The 17,607-nt window shown below is 50.0% G+C and overlaps 1 protein-coding gene and 1 pseudogene across 2 annotated transcripts in view; both read right to left on the reverse strand.

Moving 5' to 3' along the window:
- The window catches only part of AP2A1 (adaptor related protein complex 2 subunit alpha 1), a 27,893-nt gene extending 14,808 nt beyond the window's left edge, over positions 1-13,085 (reverse strand). For both annotated transcript variants that reach the window (XM_074316076.1, XM_074316075.1), the window contains exons 1-4: positions 12,881-13,085; positions 2,632-2,700; positions 2,368-2,510; positions 1,994-2,187 (exon numbers count right to left, since the gene is read on the reverse strand). In XM_074316076.1, the coding sequence (XP_074172177.1) occupies positions 1,994-2,187; positions 2,368-2,510; positions 2,632-2,700; positions 12,881-12,947 (473 nt within the window). In that variant the 5' untranslated portion in view covers positions 12,948-13,085. The remainder of the gene's footprint in view (positions 1-1,993; positions 2,188-2,367; positions 2,511-2,631; positions 2,701-12,880) is intronic.
- Positions 13,086-15,116: 2,031 nt separating this feature from the next.
- Positions 15,117-15,421, reverse strand: LOC141567683 (large ribosomal subunit protein eL36-like; annotated as a pseudogene).
- Between the last annotated feature and the right edge of the window lie 2,186 nt (positions 15,422-17,607).

Here is a 17,607-nt window from a genome sequence, read left to right on the forward strand (position 1 = left end):
ATTAAACATACTTATTTTATATTCTGTATGAAAATTCCAATTCAACTGTTCTTTTATGTGTTCTTTCTGCTGGTTCTCCCTCATGGTGTCTTGCATCCTGCGTTTAGGGATTTTTGACTGTGAGCTACTCATGTAACTCGGAGCTTCTGTGGAAATCTTTGAGGCTACTGGTGAAGGTGGGTTTCTCCAAAAAAGCTTGTTTGTTTCTGTCAGGCACTGGGCTACTACCAGTTTGCATCACTTTAAATTAAAGCTTGGCTTAAGGATTTGTGGAGGAGCCAGGTAGGGGGAAATTGGGCTGAAAACCAGAGTGTGGGCTGCTCTGTGCCAAGATTCAAAACAGGTAATTTTGCTTATAGCCCCTAAGGGGGTTTATTTCTAGGTCACCCTCACTTTGAAGTGTGGCCTCTGGAGGCTCTCCTTGGACAAGCTTTGTTTTCTGTTTCCAGAGGCTACAGGGCCCCCAAACCAATATTAGGTACACCCAGTTTAGCAAAGGCCCTCTAAGCAAAAGCTGACTTTGGGATTCTGCTTCTCTCCCTAGATGCCAGGCCCCTCTTAGCTCATGGCCTGTCCTTACTTTCTTGCTAGCTCATGAACTCATTAAAGAACATTTCTTTTCCTCCCCAACATTGATAGCTCGGTTTCAGTGACAGTCCTAGTCAGGAATCTAGTCCACAGTTGCCAGAAATACAAGCCCTACATTTTCCCACACCAGGCCCAGTGATCTTTTAAAACTACAAAGCCACTAACATCATCCACCTTCTTGAAACACAATTGCCTCCCACATCAATTACAATAAAATCCAAACTCCCCTTGCTCACTCTCTCTTCTGTTCACTTCACTCCAGGCATAGACACTATTTCTTGGTTCCGTACATGTAGAAAATTCATGCCTACCTCAGGGCCTTTGCACTTGCTCCTCCTTTTGCTTGGGATACGCTTTCTCCAACATTTTTGAATAACCGTATCCTTATTATTCTAGTCTCAATTTACACATCATTTCCTTGGAGAAACCTTCCCTGACAAGTCTAATTTAAGTAGTCTCCCCCACCACTTATTGCCCCCCACTACCCTATTTTTTTATTTTTTTATTTTTTTATTTTTTTTTACCCTATTTTGTTTTTATCAGAGCATTTGTCACTGTCTGTACTCATCTTACTTCTTTGTTACGTGTTCGTTTTTCGGTCCCCCCTACATGTAAGCTCCCCAAGCGTGGGCACAAGAGTCCCAGCTGCTCACTCCTGCCTCCCCACAGTGTCTGGCACGTTGTAGACGCTCCAGAAATACTTGCTGAATAACCTCCTGCCTCAGAATTATCACACAGTCTGACCCCACTGCGCCTTATGTCTTCCTCTTTCCATGGCCAACGACTCCTCCTCGCTTAGGTCTCAGCCTGATGCCACTTCCTCTGGGAAGCCCTCTCTGATCCCTCAGGCTAGGTCAGGCACCCGTAGTAAATGCCCTTAGGGGCTCCTGTGCTCCACAGCATGGTTCTGAGAAGAATTATATGTTTCATCCTGTAATTATTCAAATGTTTATCTCCCACTCTGGACTATGAATGCTGCGAGGACAATGACCAGGTCCATTTCCGGTCATGACTATATCCCCAGCAATTGGCACAGTGCCTCACCCATAGTAGATGCTCAATAAATGTTTGTTAAATGAATGAATGGAGAAGATGCAGAAGTTCTGGAGGGCTGTCACCAACATAACTGAAGGTTAACACCTCTTCTATACTAGTGTTAAAGGTCAAGGTCAGTTAGTCAGACAGACTCCCCACTGGCTTTGCTGGGAGGTTGCCTCCCACGGTTGACTTGATGAGATGAGAAGATACAACCACAGGGCTGCCACCAGAAGCACTAGGATTCCAAGTACAATGTGAGCCCCACATCCTGGATGGAAGACCTGGGGCATGTGCCTCTTTTAACCTCAAACATGTCTGGGCCTTGTCTCCTTCATCCTCCCTCCACCGCAGGTCCCCAGTGCCTCACCCAGCCACCAGGATGCGAGGGATGTCGGCAGCAAAGGCCTCGCCCATCTCCCGGCTGCCCACATTGGCGATGCAGTGCAGGGCCAGACACATGAACGTGGGGTTGCGGCTGGCCAGGTCGTTCTTGATGGCGTTGTTGATGAGCCGGATCAGCTCGGAGTTCGAGTTCACCAGCACCGAGATGAACAGGTAACCCTGGAGGGTGGGGCGGGAGATGAGGGTCAAGAGCTTTGTAGCTGATTGACCCAAGCCCCAACTCTCACACCCTGGAGCCTGTACTTTCAGCTCTTCTGCCCTCACACCCTGGAGGCCCCCAGTGCCCTCCTCCCTCAGACCCAAGAGTCCTGGCTCCCAGACCTTTCTCCCCAGACTCACTATCTGCTTCTCTGTGTACTTGTTAGAGCTGAGCAGATTCACAGCCTCCATATGCCCAAAGTCAATGTCATGGCCAAGCAGGAAGATGAAGAGCAGTTTACATACATATTTTTTCTTACTGTAGCCATCCAAGGCTTTGTCCCCTGGAGCCAGAGGAAGGAGGAAATGGGAGGCAAAATGAGGAAGGATCACACCTGCAAGTCCCAGGTTCCCGGCCCCCAGCCCCCTCCTCCCTCAGACCCAGGAGTCCAGGGCCCCAGCTACCTTTGAACTTGGAGCGGATATTGGCCAGTTCCTTGTTGATTCTCTTAATCTCCGCCTCCTTGCTCTTACCTGGGGAGAAGGCAGGGCGAGTGATGAGGGTCCAGGAGAGTTGAGCCACCTGCCCTCACGTTTCTTGGCAAGGTCCCTCTCAGCTGGAAGGGCAAACTCTCTCCACTCTGGGGCCCTGGGCCCTAGGGCTGAGGCCAGGCATGGGCCCCATCTCTAGCTGGGAGCTTCAGGGAGGTGATGACTGAGGCTCGTTGGTCTCTATAACCCAGAGGAAAAGCCTGGCACACACTTAGGGGAGATCCCTGACTTCTTCTTCCCACTGTGACCCCTGAACGATACTCTTCCTTGAAGTTTCTGGCCCTACCCACAGCTCTGGTTACCCCTGCACCAGACCCCAGCTCTGGCTTGGCAAGAAATATGTGACAAAGGAATGAATGAATGGACAAATGAACGAAGAGCTCAGCTGCCTTCTAGCTGTGCCACAGGACCCTGATTCCTACCACACCCCACTGAGCTCAGCGTCTCCTGAAAACCTGCTCTTCCCCCTCAGTTACCAATTCAATAAAGGTCCCATTACCACCCAGTCACCAGGCCAGACGCTTGGGTGCTGAGCTCCCCGCTCTCTTCCTGTCCCTCCCCACAACCTGTCCCTTCCCACCTGGTCCACACACCCACTTCCTCCGTCTCCCCAGCCTGTGTCTGCGCCATGCCTACACTTCTGACAAGACCCTCTCTAGACGGCCTTCCCCAACCGTACAGGCAGGGCCCCTGCTTCCTCCTTGCTGCCCAGGCCCCTCCCTCAGAGCAGAAGCACTGTCCTCCTCCTCACATCCCCCAGTTCCACTCAAGCCGGCCTTCCCCATCTCACTCGTGACAGGCTCCACCATTCACTCGGCATCTCCAAACAGAACTCTGGGCATCCTTATCCGCTTATTCAAGCCATCGCCACGGCCTCTGGGCTCAATCTTCAGAACATGTCTCCAGCCACCTCCACCTTGGATGATCACATTGTCCAAATCCCATGTTCGCTCACTCGAATCATTGCAGCAGCCTCCTTGCTGGCTGCCCTGCCTCCAGCCGAGGGGACTCCACCCCATGGCTACAAAGCCCTCTGGGCCTACCTTGGCCACCCCGCCAATGTCACCCCTCACCACCTTGCCTCCGCCCGTTCCATGGATATTGTATATTCCTTCCTACTTCAGGGGCCTTTGCACATGCTGTGCTCACTGCCTGTGCCCATCTCTCTATCTTCCCGTCACTTGGGTCTCAGCTCTTGTCACCTCCTCCAAGTGGCCTTTCCTGACCAGTTCTTTAAAGTCAATGGCTTCTTCTTCTTTTTCCATCGTTTAAAAAAAAAAAAATCCACATTTCACACCATGTAACTATTTTATTTATTTTTACTGTCTAACCTCGGCTCACTTCAGATTATAAGCATCACGAGGGAGCGTCTAGTAAATGTCTGGTTATCTGACATTTGACCCATGGCTGTGTCATCTGCATCCCTCAGCATGTGGCCAAGCACCTGAGAGGCTTGACTATGCACTGAATGAATGAGTGAATAATTGAATAAACAAGCAAGAGTATGTGCTCTCCTTCTTTTTAGAAATCTGGCCTCACCTCCTATGCCGACCTTCCAGGGAAGCTCCCACAAGCTTTATTTCAGCTATCACCTCCTCCAGGAAGCCCCCTCTGATTAGCACCTCCTCATCAGTGCCAAGCAGACCCCCAAACTGCACTGTCTAATACAGCAGCCATCAGCCAGGTGGCTCCTGAGCACCTGAAACATGCCTGTTCCAAACTGAGATGGGCTGTTAAGTGGCAAAGCCACACAGGACTTAGAAAACTGAGTGTGGAAAAAAAATGTAAAATAACTCATACTAAAACTAATTTTGCCCATTTCTTTCTACTTTAAAAAAATAACTGTGGTCACTGGAGAAGTTAAAATGATGTGTGTGGCTTACACTGTAAGTCCATCGACAGCACCGTTGGTGGGACTCCTCTGGGCTCCCACACTGCCTGGGTCACCTCCCTTAGAGCACAAGTTGGGGGTGTCTAGGTCTGCCACTTGAGAACCAGGATAGCATCTGCCACTTTTCTGGGTAGCAACTCCATGTTCCAAGGGTTTACCGAGTGTCCAAGCTCAGCAAAGGCATGAAGACGGGAATAAGAGCTCTGAGAAGTCACAATTGACCCACTCTCCATCCTCAGGAAGAGGTGGAGGGCCCGAGGACCAGGGTGGGAGCTCTCTGGAACCCAGGTGATGAAAGGCCAGCACTTCAGTGATGAGTCTGAATTCGCCTGTGTGGCCCCAGAGGCCATCTGATCCTTCATTTATTAATTATGTTTCCTGAGGCCCTGGAGGCCAGGCCTGAGGGGGGCCACACTGGACATTGAGGACCCAAGCAGACCCAACACTTCTGATTCGCCCCCAGGGACTCCTGGCCTGGTGGGGTGCAGATAGGGGGTCCCGCCTCACAACTGAGTGAGACGTGCAAGGATGGAGGTTGCCTGGGCACCGCCTGGGGCCTTGGTGGAGGCTGCGGGAGGTGAGGACATTTGAGGAGGGCCGTGAAAGATGAGGAGGGTTCAGGCGCAGTTCACAGTAAGGGCAGCCAGAACGAAAACACGCTGCCGAAGAGTGCCCGCCTGACGGTGGCCCAGGGCTTAGGACAGCACCTCCCTCTGGGGGCAGGGCAGGGCAGTGACCAGCGAGAGTACATGGTGGCCACTCTGGACGAGTGTGCACGCTCTGTTCTACTCCTAACCTGAGGATGACCGCACAATTGCTCCAACTGCTTGCATTAAAACTATTCCGTAGGGACCAGAAAAAAACCAAAGAGCTTTTATAAATGCATCACATGTCACAAAGTAGCTGCCTAAACTTTATCACAGATAGACTGATATTTGAATGGCAGCTAAATTTCCGAGGCTAGCACCCTCTTTGCCTTCATTTACACCTCTATTAAAAGCTTTGAGAAGGGGGGGGCAGCCGGTTCGCTTAGTTGGGTAGAGCGTGGTGCTCTTAACAACAAGATTGCTGGTTCGATCCCCACAGGGGCCACTGTGAGCTGCGCCCTTTACAACTAGATTGAAACAACTACTTGACTTGAAGCTGATGGGTCCTGAAAAACACACTTAAAATTTTTAAAAAGTTAAAAAATAATAATAATAAAATGAAGCTTTGAGAAGCAGGTGAAACTAACCTATGCTGTTGAATGACCCAGCAGGGGTTAACCCTGGGCAGGGGTGGGGACTGGGAAGGTGGGTGGGGAGCACCCAGGTGCCTAGAGCCAGGGATGCTCAATTCTGCTCCTGGTGTTCAGTCAGGGAAAATTCATCCAACTGGGCACATACGATCCGTGGGCTTTCTTAATAGATATGCTTTTCTATATATGTATATATTAATATACTATTTATATGCAACATTATATATCAAAATATTTTTATAGGGAAGTAATCAGTTACACAGAAAATAGTATCATACAGATACAGACGATTTAAAGAATATGTGTGTAGTTTTTCGTTAAACAGTCTTTAAATTGTCCACATCTATTTGATATTGTCTTCTGCATAACTGACATACTTTACTATAAAAAAGAATTCACAGAGATAACAAAGCATCGGGTCTTCAAAAGAGAAGGGGCTGCGGCCCTGGAGGGAGGGCATCCTGGCCGAGGGCACAGCCTCTACAATGACCCAGAGGCAAGTAACAGCCCAGGTATCCAGAGAAAGCGCACGGGTGCTGGTAACCCATGGGAGAAAGGGTTATAAATGGAGATGACTTTCTAACACTCAGGGCCAGCCAGCGACAGGCGGATGAGCTCAGTCACAGGAGGTATGCAAGCATGTTGGGACATTTTAAAGGGATTCCCTTAACCTCAAACATTTCCTGGGCGAGGCTCAGGGATGGGTCACACCGGCCTTGCTCTTGGGGACTCCTGGACTGGAGGGGAGGCTGACCGGGATAATAGTGAGTGTTTTGATAGAGGCAAACAATGGGGCCTGGGAAACTGGAATCAGATTGGGGGAGGAAGGCACCCAGGGGGTCCACAGCTCCTGGGATTTGAGGATCAAAAGATGAGGCTGAAATGGACTAAGCAGAAATAAGGGGAAGTGTGCTCTGAGCAGGAGGACCAGTCTGTGCAAAGGTCTGCAAGCTAGCACAGCAGGGAGGCCACACCACACAGCCTCTCTTGGGTTTTCTGAAGGTACTGGGGAACCATGGGAGGGCAGTGGTCCCTCTTTTGCCTGTAGCTGTTGGTGGGTGGAATAGAGGCCACCCCCGTGCTACAGGCCAGAGCGGGGAACTAACTGCTGACTGCACGGAGGATCTGCCCTACCTTGGGGCTTCTGGTTAGGAGAGATAAAGCCTTCCCTAAGGGTTTACGCAGCAGGGGCACAAGGGTAGGTCTGTCACTGCCACCACAGGCACCCTAACAAACCCAACTCGACCCTGGATGGACCAATGTGGCTTTATGGAGATAATGCAGGCATTGTCTGGTACCCAAGAACCCTCATAGCCTTCTGGACAACTACTGTTTACAATACAAGCAAAGAAAATTTCCTATCTATACATCCTGCCATGATGTGTCTCCCACACAAGTCCCAGCAGGCCCAGGTCCTCAGAGAGGATTCTGGGAGATGCTTGTTGACTGTGGACCACGATCCAGCTCAGAACATGCTGGCCCTGTGCTAATATGGAGCCACTGGCCAAATGTTGCATCGGGCTACTTGAAACATGGCCAGTGCAACTGAGGAATTAAATTCCTAATTTTATTTAATTTTAATAAATCGAAATTGAAAAACAGATCCTTGATTCAGTTACTGCAAAAGTATATTCGGAGCAACTTGAGTACTTCATTAATCTACTTTTCCAATCGTAAGTTTTACGAACTCTTAATACAGAACAACTATTTCCTGTGCAAATGTAGCCTCCTAATTGAAAAAGAATCGTAAACTGTCTCATTAATCATTTAAAAACTATTGATTAGGGGCAGCCGGATGGCTCAGGTGGTTGGAGCGCGAGCTCTTAACAGGGTTGCCGTTTCGATTCCCACATGGGCCAGTGAGCTGCGCCCTCCACAACTGGATTGAAGACAACGAGCTGCCGCTGAGCTTCCGGAGGGGCGGCCGGATGGCTCAGTTGGTTAGAGCGCGAGCTCTCAATAAGGTTCCCAGTTCAATTCCCCATTGGGATGGTGGGCTCTCCCCGCTGCAACTAAGATTGAGGACAGCACTGGACTTGGAGCGGAGCTGTGTCCTCCACAGCTGGATTGAAGGACAATAACTGATGGGTCCTGGAAAAACACACTGTTCCCCAATATTCCGCAATAAAAATTTAAAAAAATAAAAATTAATAAAAATTAAAACTATTGATTACACATTTAAATAATATTTTGCACATATTGGGGTAAATAAAACATATTAAAATGAATTTCACTGGTCTGTTTCCGTTTTTAGAGCTGGGTTAGACTGTGCTGGTGTTACCACCCCTGGGAGAGAAAAATCTCCTTGAGCAGCCGAGTCACACCCTGTCATTCCCCAGCTGGAATGCAGCTGAAACCCTCCCTGAGCTGCCACCTAACGTGTTACGGGGGCACATGTTGATCTATAAACCCTGGGCAGATTACAATGCCAGGTCCCCAAGGGCAGGGAGGTGTGGCTGCTCCATTTCTGATGGCATTTGCAGGGTCCAGAGCAGTCCTGGCACGGGGCAGGCGTTGAATACAATTATGGGGTCCCCAGTGGCACACTAATGTTGGAGAACCAGCAAAGTGGGACTCCTTCTTTCTGTTCTCTGCACAGTGGCCATAGGGATCCTGTAAAAACCTGAGTCGAATCCTGTCCCTTCTCTGCTCCCAATCTCTCCATGGCTGCCATTGTACTCAGAGTAAAAGCCACGTCCTCACTGAGGCCCTCCAGGCCCTGCACGTCCTAGTTCCCTCTCTGACTGCAACCCCCACCAACTCCTGCTTCTCTGCCTCGTGTTCCTTCTACACTTCAAGTTCAGTCCTGCCTCAGGGCCTTTGCACAGGTGGTTCCCTCTGCCAAGAATGTCCTCCTCCAGATTTATGCAGGCCCTATTCACCCACTAAATTCAATTCTTTGCTCCAATGTCACCTTTTCAGCGAGAGACTCTCTGACCAGCCTGTAGGAGAGCACCATCCCTAACCTTGTCCCCACATACCCCCTTCCCTGATTTATTTCCTCCCAACAGTCACTGCCACCTGTCTGAATACCTGAATACCTGCCTAAATAATAAACTTGTGTATTGGTCCATCTCCCCTGTAGAGCATGAACACCGAAGAGAGCGGACTTTCATTCACTACTCTAGGCCCATCATCTAGAACAGTGTCTGGTACTCAGTCTGCACTCAGTAAAGATCGATTCATTTGTTCATTCATTCATTCAATCGGCAGACATCTCCTGAGGACTCTATTGTGCCAGGTCCTTACGTGGGCAGAACTGGGGACCCAGGGAATGATCAGACCGGGGCCTGTGCTGTAGGGGCTGGGGTAGGTGTCACAGACGGAATGGGTGGCAACTTGGAGTGGGATGTGTCCTAGTGGAGGAGGTCAAGGCTCTCCGGCAGCGCAGTGTCCCTATTCCCATTTACTCCCTCGTAAACTCTCCTTAGGCCAGAGGGGAGCAGAGTCCCTGGAGAGGAGGCAGCCCCAGCGCTGCCCCAGGGAGCTCTCAGAGATAAATGACTGGGAAGCTGAATCCGCTCAGACAGGACAGAACCACACCCTCAGGCTGCACCCAGCCTCAACCTCTCCCCTTCTTATCTGCAGAATTTGCCCTTCCTGGCCCTACTTCTCAGAGCCTGCCTTTTATCTACTTCTAGATTTTTCTCTCTGAATTCCACTATGCCCTTCGGATTCTGCAGCAAGATGGCTGCAGCTCCTCCACCTGCTCATCTCTGAGCATGTCCCTCATCCCTTCTTTTCTCTCACTCCTGCCTGAAACCCTCCAGCACTCTTAGGACAAACACTCTGCCGATCTCCCCGAAGTCAGGTCCTAGGCCGTAGCTCAGAGTCTCAACTGGGACTCAGGACCTTTGCACTTGCTGTCCCTCTGCCATAGTTCCCTTGGCCTGGCTAACTCCCCCACATTGTCTGAACTACGCAAACAGACAAAACCCCATTCTCTCAACACTGAGGCCCTCTCCCTCACTGCTAGGACAGCTACAACTTTTTTCCACTTAAAAAAATTGAGATATAATTCATATACCATTAAGTTCACCATTTGAAAGCATCAAGTGGTCTTTAGTATGTCCACAATGTTGTGAAACCATCACCACTATCTGATTCCAGAACATTTTCATCACCCCAAAAAGAAACCCTGTACTCCTTAGCAGTCACTCCACATTCCACCAACCCCTAGCCCTAGGCAACCACTAATCTACTTTCTGTTTCTATGGATTTGCCTATTCCAGACATTTCAGATAAATGGAATCATACATTTTTGTGTGTCTGGCTTCTTTCATTTAGAATGATGTTTTCAAGGTTCTTCCATGTTGTAGCATCTAGGTATCAGTACTTCATTCTTTTTAATGGCTGAATAATATTCCATCGTGTGGGTGGAAAACATCTGTTTATCCATTCATCTCTCGATGAATATTTGGGTTGTTTACACTTTTTGGCTATCATGAATAATGCTGCTATCAATATCTGTATACAACTGTTTGTAACAAGGACAGCTACGTTTTTTATGCAGTACCTGTCTCCCTCATGGGGCTAGGAGCTCCACAGGGGCACTGACAAGTATGTCCTATTCACCATTATATCCCCAGCGCCTATAATAAGGCTAGAAACATACCAGCCACTCAACATATACTTGATGAGAAAAAGACAAGGGGACGCCCTGATTCTCCAGCCCCAATTCATTTGGCAAAATTACCTCCACTGCCCCCAAGTTGGAGTCTCCTCTCTGTCCTCTGGCTTTCCACTGGGGTGCTGCAGTGACACCAACCTGTTTTCTCTTTCCTTCCCTAACCCCATCATCCAATCCCTTTGCAAATCCTGCAGAATTTATCCCAAATCCAACCACTTCTCCCCACTCCCTTCTCACCCCAGGTGAGCCAATACCATCTCGCCCTGGATGCCTGCAACAGGCCCTAATTCTTTCCCTGCTTCCGCTCTTGCCTCCAGTCTGTGCTCTTCATAGCAGCCAGAGAAATTATTTTAAAACATCAATCAGCTCAGGTCCCTCCTGTGCTTAAAACCTTGCTGCCTCTCTCATTTCACTCAGGGAAAGGCCAAAGCGCTCACTGTGACCCACAAAGCCCTACACATCAGCTCCCATCCTCTCTCCCTCTTTTGGCTCCAGCTACATCGGCCCCCTCACTCATATGGCAACACACACCAAGTGTGCCGCAACCTCAGGACCTTGGAATGCACTGTTCCCCTGCCTGGATCCACAGGGCTTACTCCCTCCCTTCACTCAAGTCTCCATTCAAATGTCAGCTCTTTGGTGAGGCCTTCACTGAGCACCCTCTCAGTCCAGGGTCCCTCTGCCTGCCTCCCCTTCTTTATTTTTCTTCACACCATAGTCTGACATTGTATCATTTATTGTAGGTTCTTTGTGTTTATTTTCTCCCTCATGACATGGTACTCCCAAGGGCAGGAATTTTTGATCACTGTTGTAGCCTCAGTCCCCAGAACAGTGTCTGGCACACTTTAGTGATTAAAAAGTACTTGTCAGATGAATGAATGAAACTTCAGAGGCAAGATGCTATTCTCAGTGAGGTTTGCAGACAATCAAACTGAGCCTCAGAGAGGTTAAGTGACATGCCAAGGGTCTCATGTCTGGTAGGTATCAGAGGCAACGCACACCTGCTTCTAACAGCCCACAACCCCACCTAGTCCACAACCCCTCCTAGCTCCACCCCTTTTCATGACAACCACCTGATACCAACAGTTTCCACCCTTCCTGTTCATTGAACACCTACTATGTGCTAGATCCTTGGCCACTCCTCAGATCCAGCAAAATAACAAGAACAATAGCCAAGATCCTCCTGGTGCCTGGACCATGAGAAAGGCCTCATTCACACACATCATCACACCGCTGGGGAGTGACAGCATTTAAACTCAAACCCAGGTCTAGCTGCGCCCAAATCCCATGTGGAACAGCCTCTGAAGCTCTTGGCAGCTCCAAATACCAACACCAGATCCCAGGAGTTGGGACTGACTGGGTGCCAGGCCTCCCATCGCCATGACAATCCTTCCTGGTGGTACTCGCTGTCCCATATTGAGATGGTCAGAAGGGAGAGGGCTATGGATTCAGAACTGTCATGCTCCCTGACCCCTGATCCCTCTCTGAGACCAGGCTTCCTCTTCTCCCCAGCTTTTCAGAGCTCTTCCTCACAAATTCCTAAGGCTCCCTGGCCCCTTCTTTGAGCTCTGGGCTCGTCCCTTTCTGGAACATCCCCCAAACCCCTACTTTATAATATCCTGCCCTTTTTCAGGCCCCAGCTTTCTGTCTCAGGTTCTGCCAAGACCCTCACCTGCAGTGTCTCTCCTCTACACTCCGTGAGTCCCTCTTTTCCCCTCCGTAACCCCTCAAGCCTCCTCTGCACTGCCCTCAATATCTCCTGAGCAATCCTCCATCCTGGAGCCCCTCTATCCCTCACCAGGGTCCCGCTATAGGCCCCCACCTTCCCATCTCTTTCCCAACCCCTGGGACTTTCTATCATCCCCAGACCCTCTCTATGTACTAACCAAGTGCCTCAATGACCTATCTAGCTTCTTCCCTCTATGACAACCTCTCAACCAGGCCCTCAAGCGCGGCCCGATTAGGCTCCCAATGTTTCGCGTCCTCCCAGGCCCCTCTAGCCTCCTCCCACTCTATCGCTCCACAGAATACACCCCACCCCCCCAACCCATCCACCACCTTCCCTTTGTATCTACATCAGGGATTCCTCTAACCCCATCGCTAATACGACCCATCAGCCTATCACTCACAGGGACACCTCTATGCCCCCATCCTCGGAACCTTACTAGCCTCCTCTCCTTTAAGACCCTCCCAGACGCCTCTAGCCACTCCGTGTCGTCACCTCAAGAGGCACTCTATGACACCCTAAGCCCCTCCATGCCCCCCACCCTAAAGTTCCCCCCGGGTCCTCTCTATCCTTTCCCCCTATGACCCAATGGCTTTCTATCCCCCGGACCCCTCTGTAACCCTGGAACCCCTCAATTCCACGCTCCCCGTCTCCAGTGTCCCCCCGCCGAGCTCTCACAGTTCCGGATGTCGGAGATGAACACCGCGAGCCCCCGCATCCCATCGCCCTTGGACACGGCCGGCATGATGGCGGTGGTGTCGGCTCCAGGCCTGGCCGGGCAGGGCACAGCGCAGCGGGGGCTGGCAGACAGGGATCGGGAGGAAAGGACCCCAGGCAACGCCAAGGAGCCGAGCCGGCCGGGGGGGGAGGGCGGGCGGACAGGCAGGCGGGCTGGCAGGCCGCAGCTCCGCCCCCCGGCCCCTCCCTCCCCTCCGCCGTCTGAGCTCACAGCCGTCCATTGGCTCAGGTCACTGCTGCTCAGACACAGGCTCTCCCTCACTCTCTCTCTCATTGGCCGCAGGGCAAAGGCACGCCGCTACGATTGGTCCAGCTCCCCGCTATTTCCGTTCGGGGGGGAGGAGGCGTTGCCGAGAGGCGGGCGGAGTTCGGTTACGTACTGTGGGACCGCCCCGTACGCGCGGATACTTGGGATATTGATTGGATTCGAACGCTCTCTACAAGGGAGGGATTGGCGTGAAGGAAGGCGGGGGAGCGGGGTTTGAGGAGGCGGAACTTGCGTTGACTGGGGCCAATGGGCGAATAGATCGCCCCCGCAGACCTCGCAGATTCGCCGGGCCGTCCTACTCCCGCCCTCGATTGGGCGGTTATGTGGGCTGGAGCAGTGTGATGAAAGGTGGAGAAGGAAGGAGAAGGGAAGGTGTCACTCAGCTGGTCTGGGATAGGTGGAGCGTCGTCTGCAATTCCCTGCTGCAGAGAAGGGAATGGGAGGGGCAAGAAAGCGTGAGGTGTTTACTGCGCAAGCGTGCGTCTGTTCCCCTTTCTCCCTACTTTCCTCCACCTACTCTCCTTAAATCTTCTAAGATTTCCCCACCACCTCCTCCTCCTCCCTTATCTAGCGGCCAAGAAGTTGAGACCTAACTTGTCGGGAGACCAAGAATCCCAGGGCAGAGGAAACAGTAATTCAAGTCTCATCCCATTAAGCAGAGGTCAAAACTGAGATTCAGAGAGGTTGAATGACTTGCCCAAGGTCACACAGCTAGGAAGTGTCAGAATCGGAATTTAAATTATATTTTGGCTTTTAACGACTTTTTAATAGGCAGTGCCTTTTTTTGTCGCAATCATAACGCCATTATATGGATATCAAGTCAAAATTGTGAATCTCTCCACCAGACTTGCAGCTCCTGAGCAAGAATGGGACCCAGTGCTGAAGAACGCTGTTTAAAAGGAAGGAATAGGTAGATCTGCTGTGGTTGGCCCAACCACCACCCTTCAGTGCCCCAGAGACCCGCTTTGGTTGACTGGGTTTTGGGAAGTCAAAGCCTCCGGAACTCCAACGCCCCAGGCTATTGAGCAATTTGGGGCAAAGGGAACTGGAAGAGTCCATTTCTGTCACTGAGGAACTAAACCCCACCCATTACCCTTTTCAGATCTCTGAAACCTAGTGTTCTTGGAATGAGCCTTGGTGGAGTGTCCTGGCTGGCGAAACGTTCACGCTGAGTCCTGGGGGGATGGAAATGGGGGTAAGAGCTCACCTTCCGGGTTCAATGGATCTGTCCATTTGGGTTTCCAGGAATGGGGCTTGGGAAAGTGTATTCTGGACAGACATCACTCAGCTGTTTTAGTGACCAAGAGAGTCCATTCCTAATAACAGTTGGGGGTGCTGTCTGCCCCTAAAGAACATAGAACAACCCCATTAAAAACAACAAAAAATTCTTAGGACCAGGAGCTAAAAACAGTCCTTTTTAAGGAAGCTATGTTGAGCATCCAAGGACTAGAGGGGTCCATTCATCACATGGAAGGAGGCACTTTCTCCCAGAAGATAATGCCATTAAAAATTATAGATAGATAGATAGATAGATAGATAGATAGAGATATCACACACACACACACACACACACACACACACACACAGTGGGGGTTCTAACTACTCCACTTTTTGAGGAATCTGAAGAGAGACAGCCAGAGTCCCAAGAACATGGAAAGTCCTTCTATAAGTAAGGGGGGGAAGCCATTTTCTTACCCACTTCAACTCTCCACCTTCCTCTCACCCACCACCTCCAACCCTTCACCTTTCTCCCACCTGGAGTAAGATGGAGTTAATTCTGAGTTCTCAGTGTGAATATACAGGAGAACTCAGTCCTCTCCCAACCACCTCCAGAGCCCATGAATTAACAAAAACTTTTTTTTTTTTTCTGAAAAGGTTTTATTACACACAGTGGGGGATGGGGCTCAGTCAGTCCTTCTTGGCAGCTGCCTTCCTCATGACTGTAAGAACTGCTCAGCTCCTCTCTTCCTCTTGACAAGGAAATGTGTCCTCACCCTTTTCTTGATGAACTTCAGGGCTCACTTGTCCTGAGAGACCTGAAGCAGCTCCATGGCGCCATTCATAGGGGGCAAAGCCGCACACCTCTCGGGTCATGTCCCACAGAACTCGGGTGAGGCGCCAGCAGCGGAGTCAGTTGTGCCTCCACTTGCTCACGTTCTTGGCCACTTGTGGCCCAGGTTGAGGCTCATGGCCATGGGGTAGTGCAGACCCATGGCTGGTGTTCCTCAATGGCTGCCGCAGCTGAAGGAGCCAAAAACTTTTAAGACAGGGTCTAAAGCAAAGGCAGTCTGAGGTCTAAAGAGTCAGAATGGCAAAGGAGACTTCACCTTTGGGGAAACCTGCATGTGGAGTGGACATGGCTCCCCCTTAGGAGCTTGTGGACTTGACCCCTGTTGAAATAGAGCAGGGCTTACTGATATACAGAGGGTGCCAAAAAAAATGTATATATATTTTAAGAAAGGAAGAAAACATACTAGGGCGGGCCCGGTGGCTCAGGTGGTTGGAGCACTGTGCTCCTAACACCAAGGTCGCAGGTTCCATTCCCACATGGGCCAGTGAGCTGCGCCCTCTACAGCTAAGATTGTGAACAATGGCTCTCCCTGGAGCTGGGCAGCAGTGTGCAGCCAGAGGTTGGTGTGAGCTGCCGCGATCTACTGTGTGCCACTATGAGCAGCCAGTGGCCAGCGTGAGCAGCCGGCAGCCGGTGAGAGCTGCTATGAGCTGCTGTGAGCAGCCGACCGAGGACTGGCAACCGACTGCCTCACAGGAGGGGAGCGCAAGGCTCATAATACCAGGATGGGCCAGGGAGCTGTGTCCTACACAACTCGACTGAGAAACAATGGGAATGGGGAGCGGGAGAGGCGAAGAAACGGGGGGGGGGGGAAACTATTAAAATTGTAATACTCAATATATACCAATAACAAAAGATGAATACCAGTCATGTGTATACATTTTTTGGGCACCCCCGGTAGGTATACAGTGGGAGCCACAGGTATAAATTTCTATTTATTCCAGGCACATTAAAAAAAAAAAGTAAAAAGAAAAGGTGAAATTAATTTTAATAATATATTTTATCTGACCCAATATACCCAAATATTACATTTCAACATATTTGGCATGCTTATTTTTCTAAGTCTTTGAAATCCGGGGTTTTTTATTTATAGCACTTCTCAGTTGAGACTGGCCACATTGCAAGCCCTCAGACACAGACCATTCATAGTGGCATTGATATTGGATGGCATAGAATTATAGGACCAGATTTGAGCAAGAACATTTTGGAGCTCAGGGGTTGACCCACTGCTAAGTTTTAAGACCAGTCCACAAACAAATCCACATTTGGTGGTCTAGATGAGGTTTGGGAAAGTCCATTTTGGTTTTAAGACACAGCAGCTCTGTCTTAAAGGAGCTCACGGATTGACCCATCAATAGCTTCTAACACTTTGACCTGAGCAAATCAACTCTCAACCTTCTTCAGAAAAACTGGATTAACCCCGTCTTCCATTTGGACAAATGGGCCCTCCATCAATCACCCAGGCACTCTTGCTAGAATCCCTCCTGTCTGTCACCTCAAACCAAGGGCACAACATATCCCAGAGCCAGCCACCTCCTTACATCGCCACTGCCTCGCCCCATGTAGGCCACCATCACCATCATCTCTTGCCTGGAACTAGGGTCTCCAGGTGGGAATTCCCACCCGTTCTCAGGAAATTTTTTTCGCTTTCCCATTCCCGAATCCTGAGAAAAGTTGGTCGGGAAAATCGGCTCCTTGAACCCAGGTGGTTGGTAGTATTGACCGTCACTTTGTGGAAACGATTCATCGTGGAGAACAGAAAACAGTTTATATATCAGGATTTGGGAATGGGAAAGCAAAAAAAAAAAATTCCTGAGAATGGGCGGGAATTCCCGCCTGGAAACCCTACCTGAAACTTTGCAGTGCCGTCCTTGCTGCTCTCCCTGCTCCCATCTTGGCTACCCACGGTCCATTCTCCACACAGTCAATGGTGTCCTTCCCCAGCTTAAACACTCAAGCCACACTGTCCCCCCTCTTGGCCATTCTGACCCTCCAGACACAGCCCTACACCCCTACTGCAGCTTTCCCCATAGCTGCCCCTTATCCTTCTCAATTCAATGGCCCTGCTAAGGAGAGAACTTCTAGACTTAGGGATTTAAAGTAAGCTCTCCTTAGACCATATGTTCTCAGTTATATGTGGAATCTAAAGAACAAAATAAATAAACCAAAAAAATAAAGTAAGCCCTCCCTGATCTCCCTAATGTGTTCATTCTCAAGCATATTATCAGTATTTTTTTTAAATTGTAATATATGATAAGGGAAGGAAACTAGACTTTGGGTGGTGAGCTCATAATACACAGATGTCAAATTATAATGTTGTACATCTGA

Source organism: Rhinolophus sinicus, linkage group LG11, assembly GCF_036562045.2.
Source record: "Rhinolophus sinicus isolate RSC01 linkage group LG11, ASM3656204v1, whole genome shotgun sequence".
In the NCBI taxonomy this organism is placed as follows: Eukaryota; Metazoa; Chordata; class Mammalia; order Chiroptera; family Rhinolophidae; genus Rhinolophus; species Rhinolophus sinicus.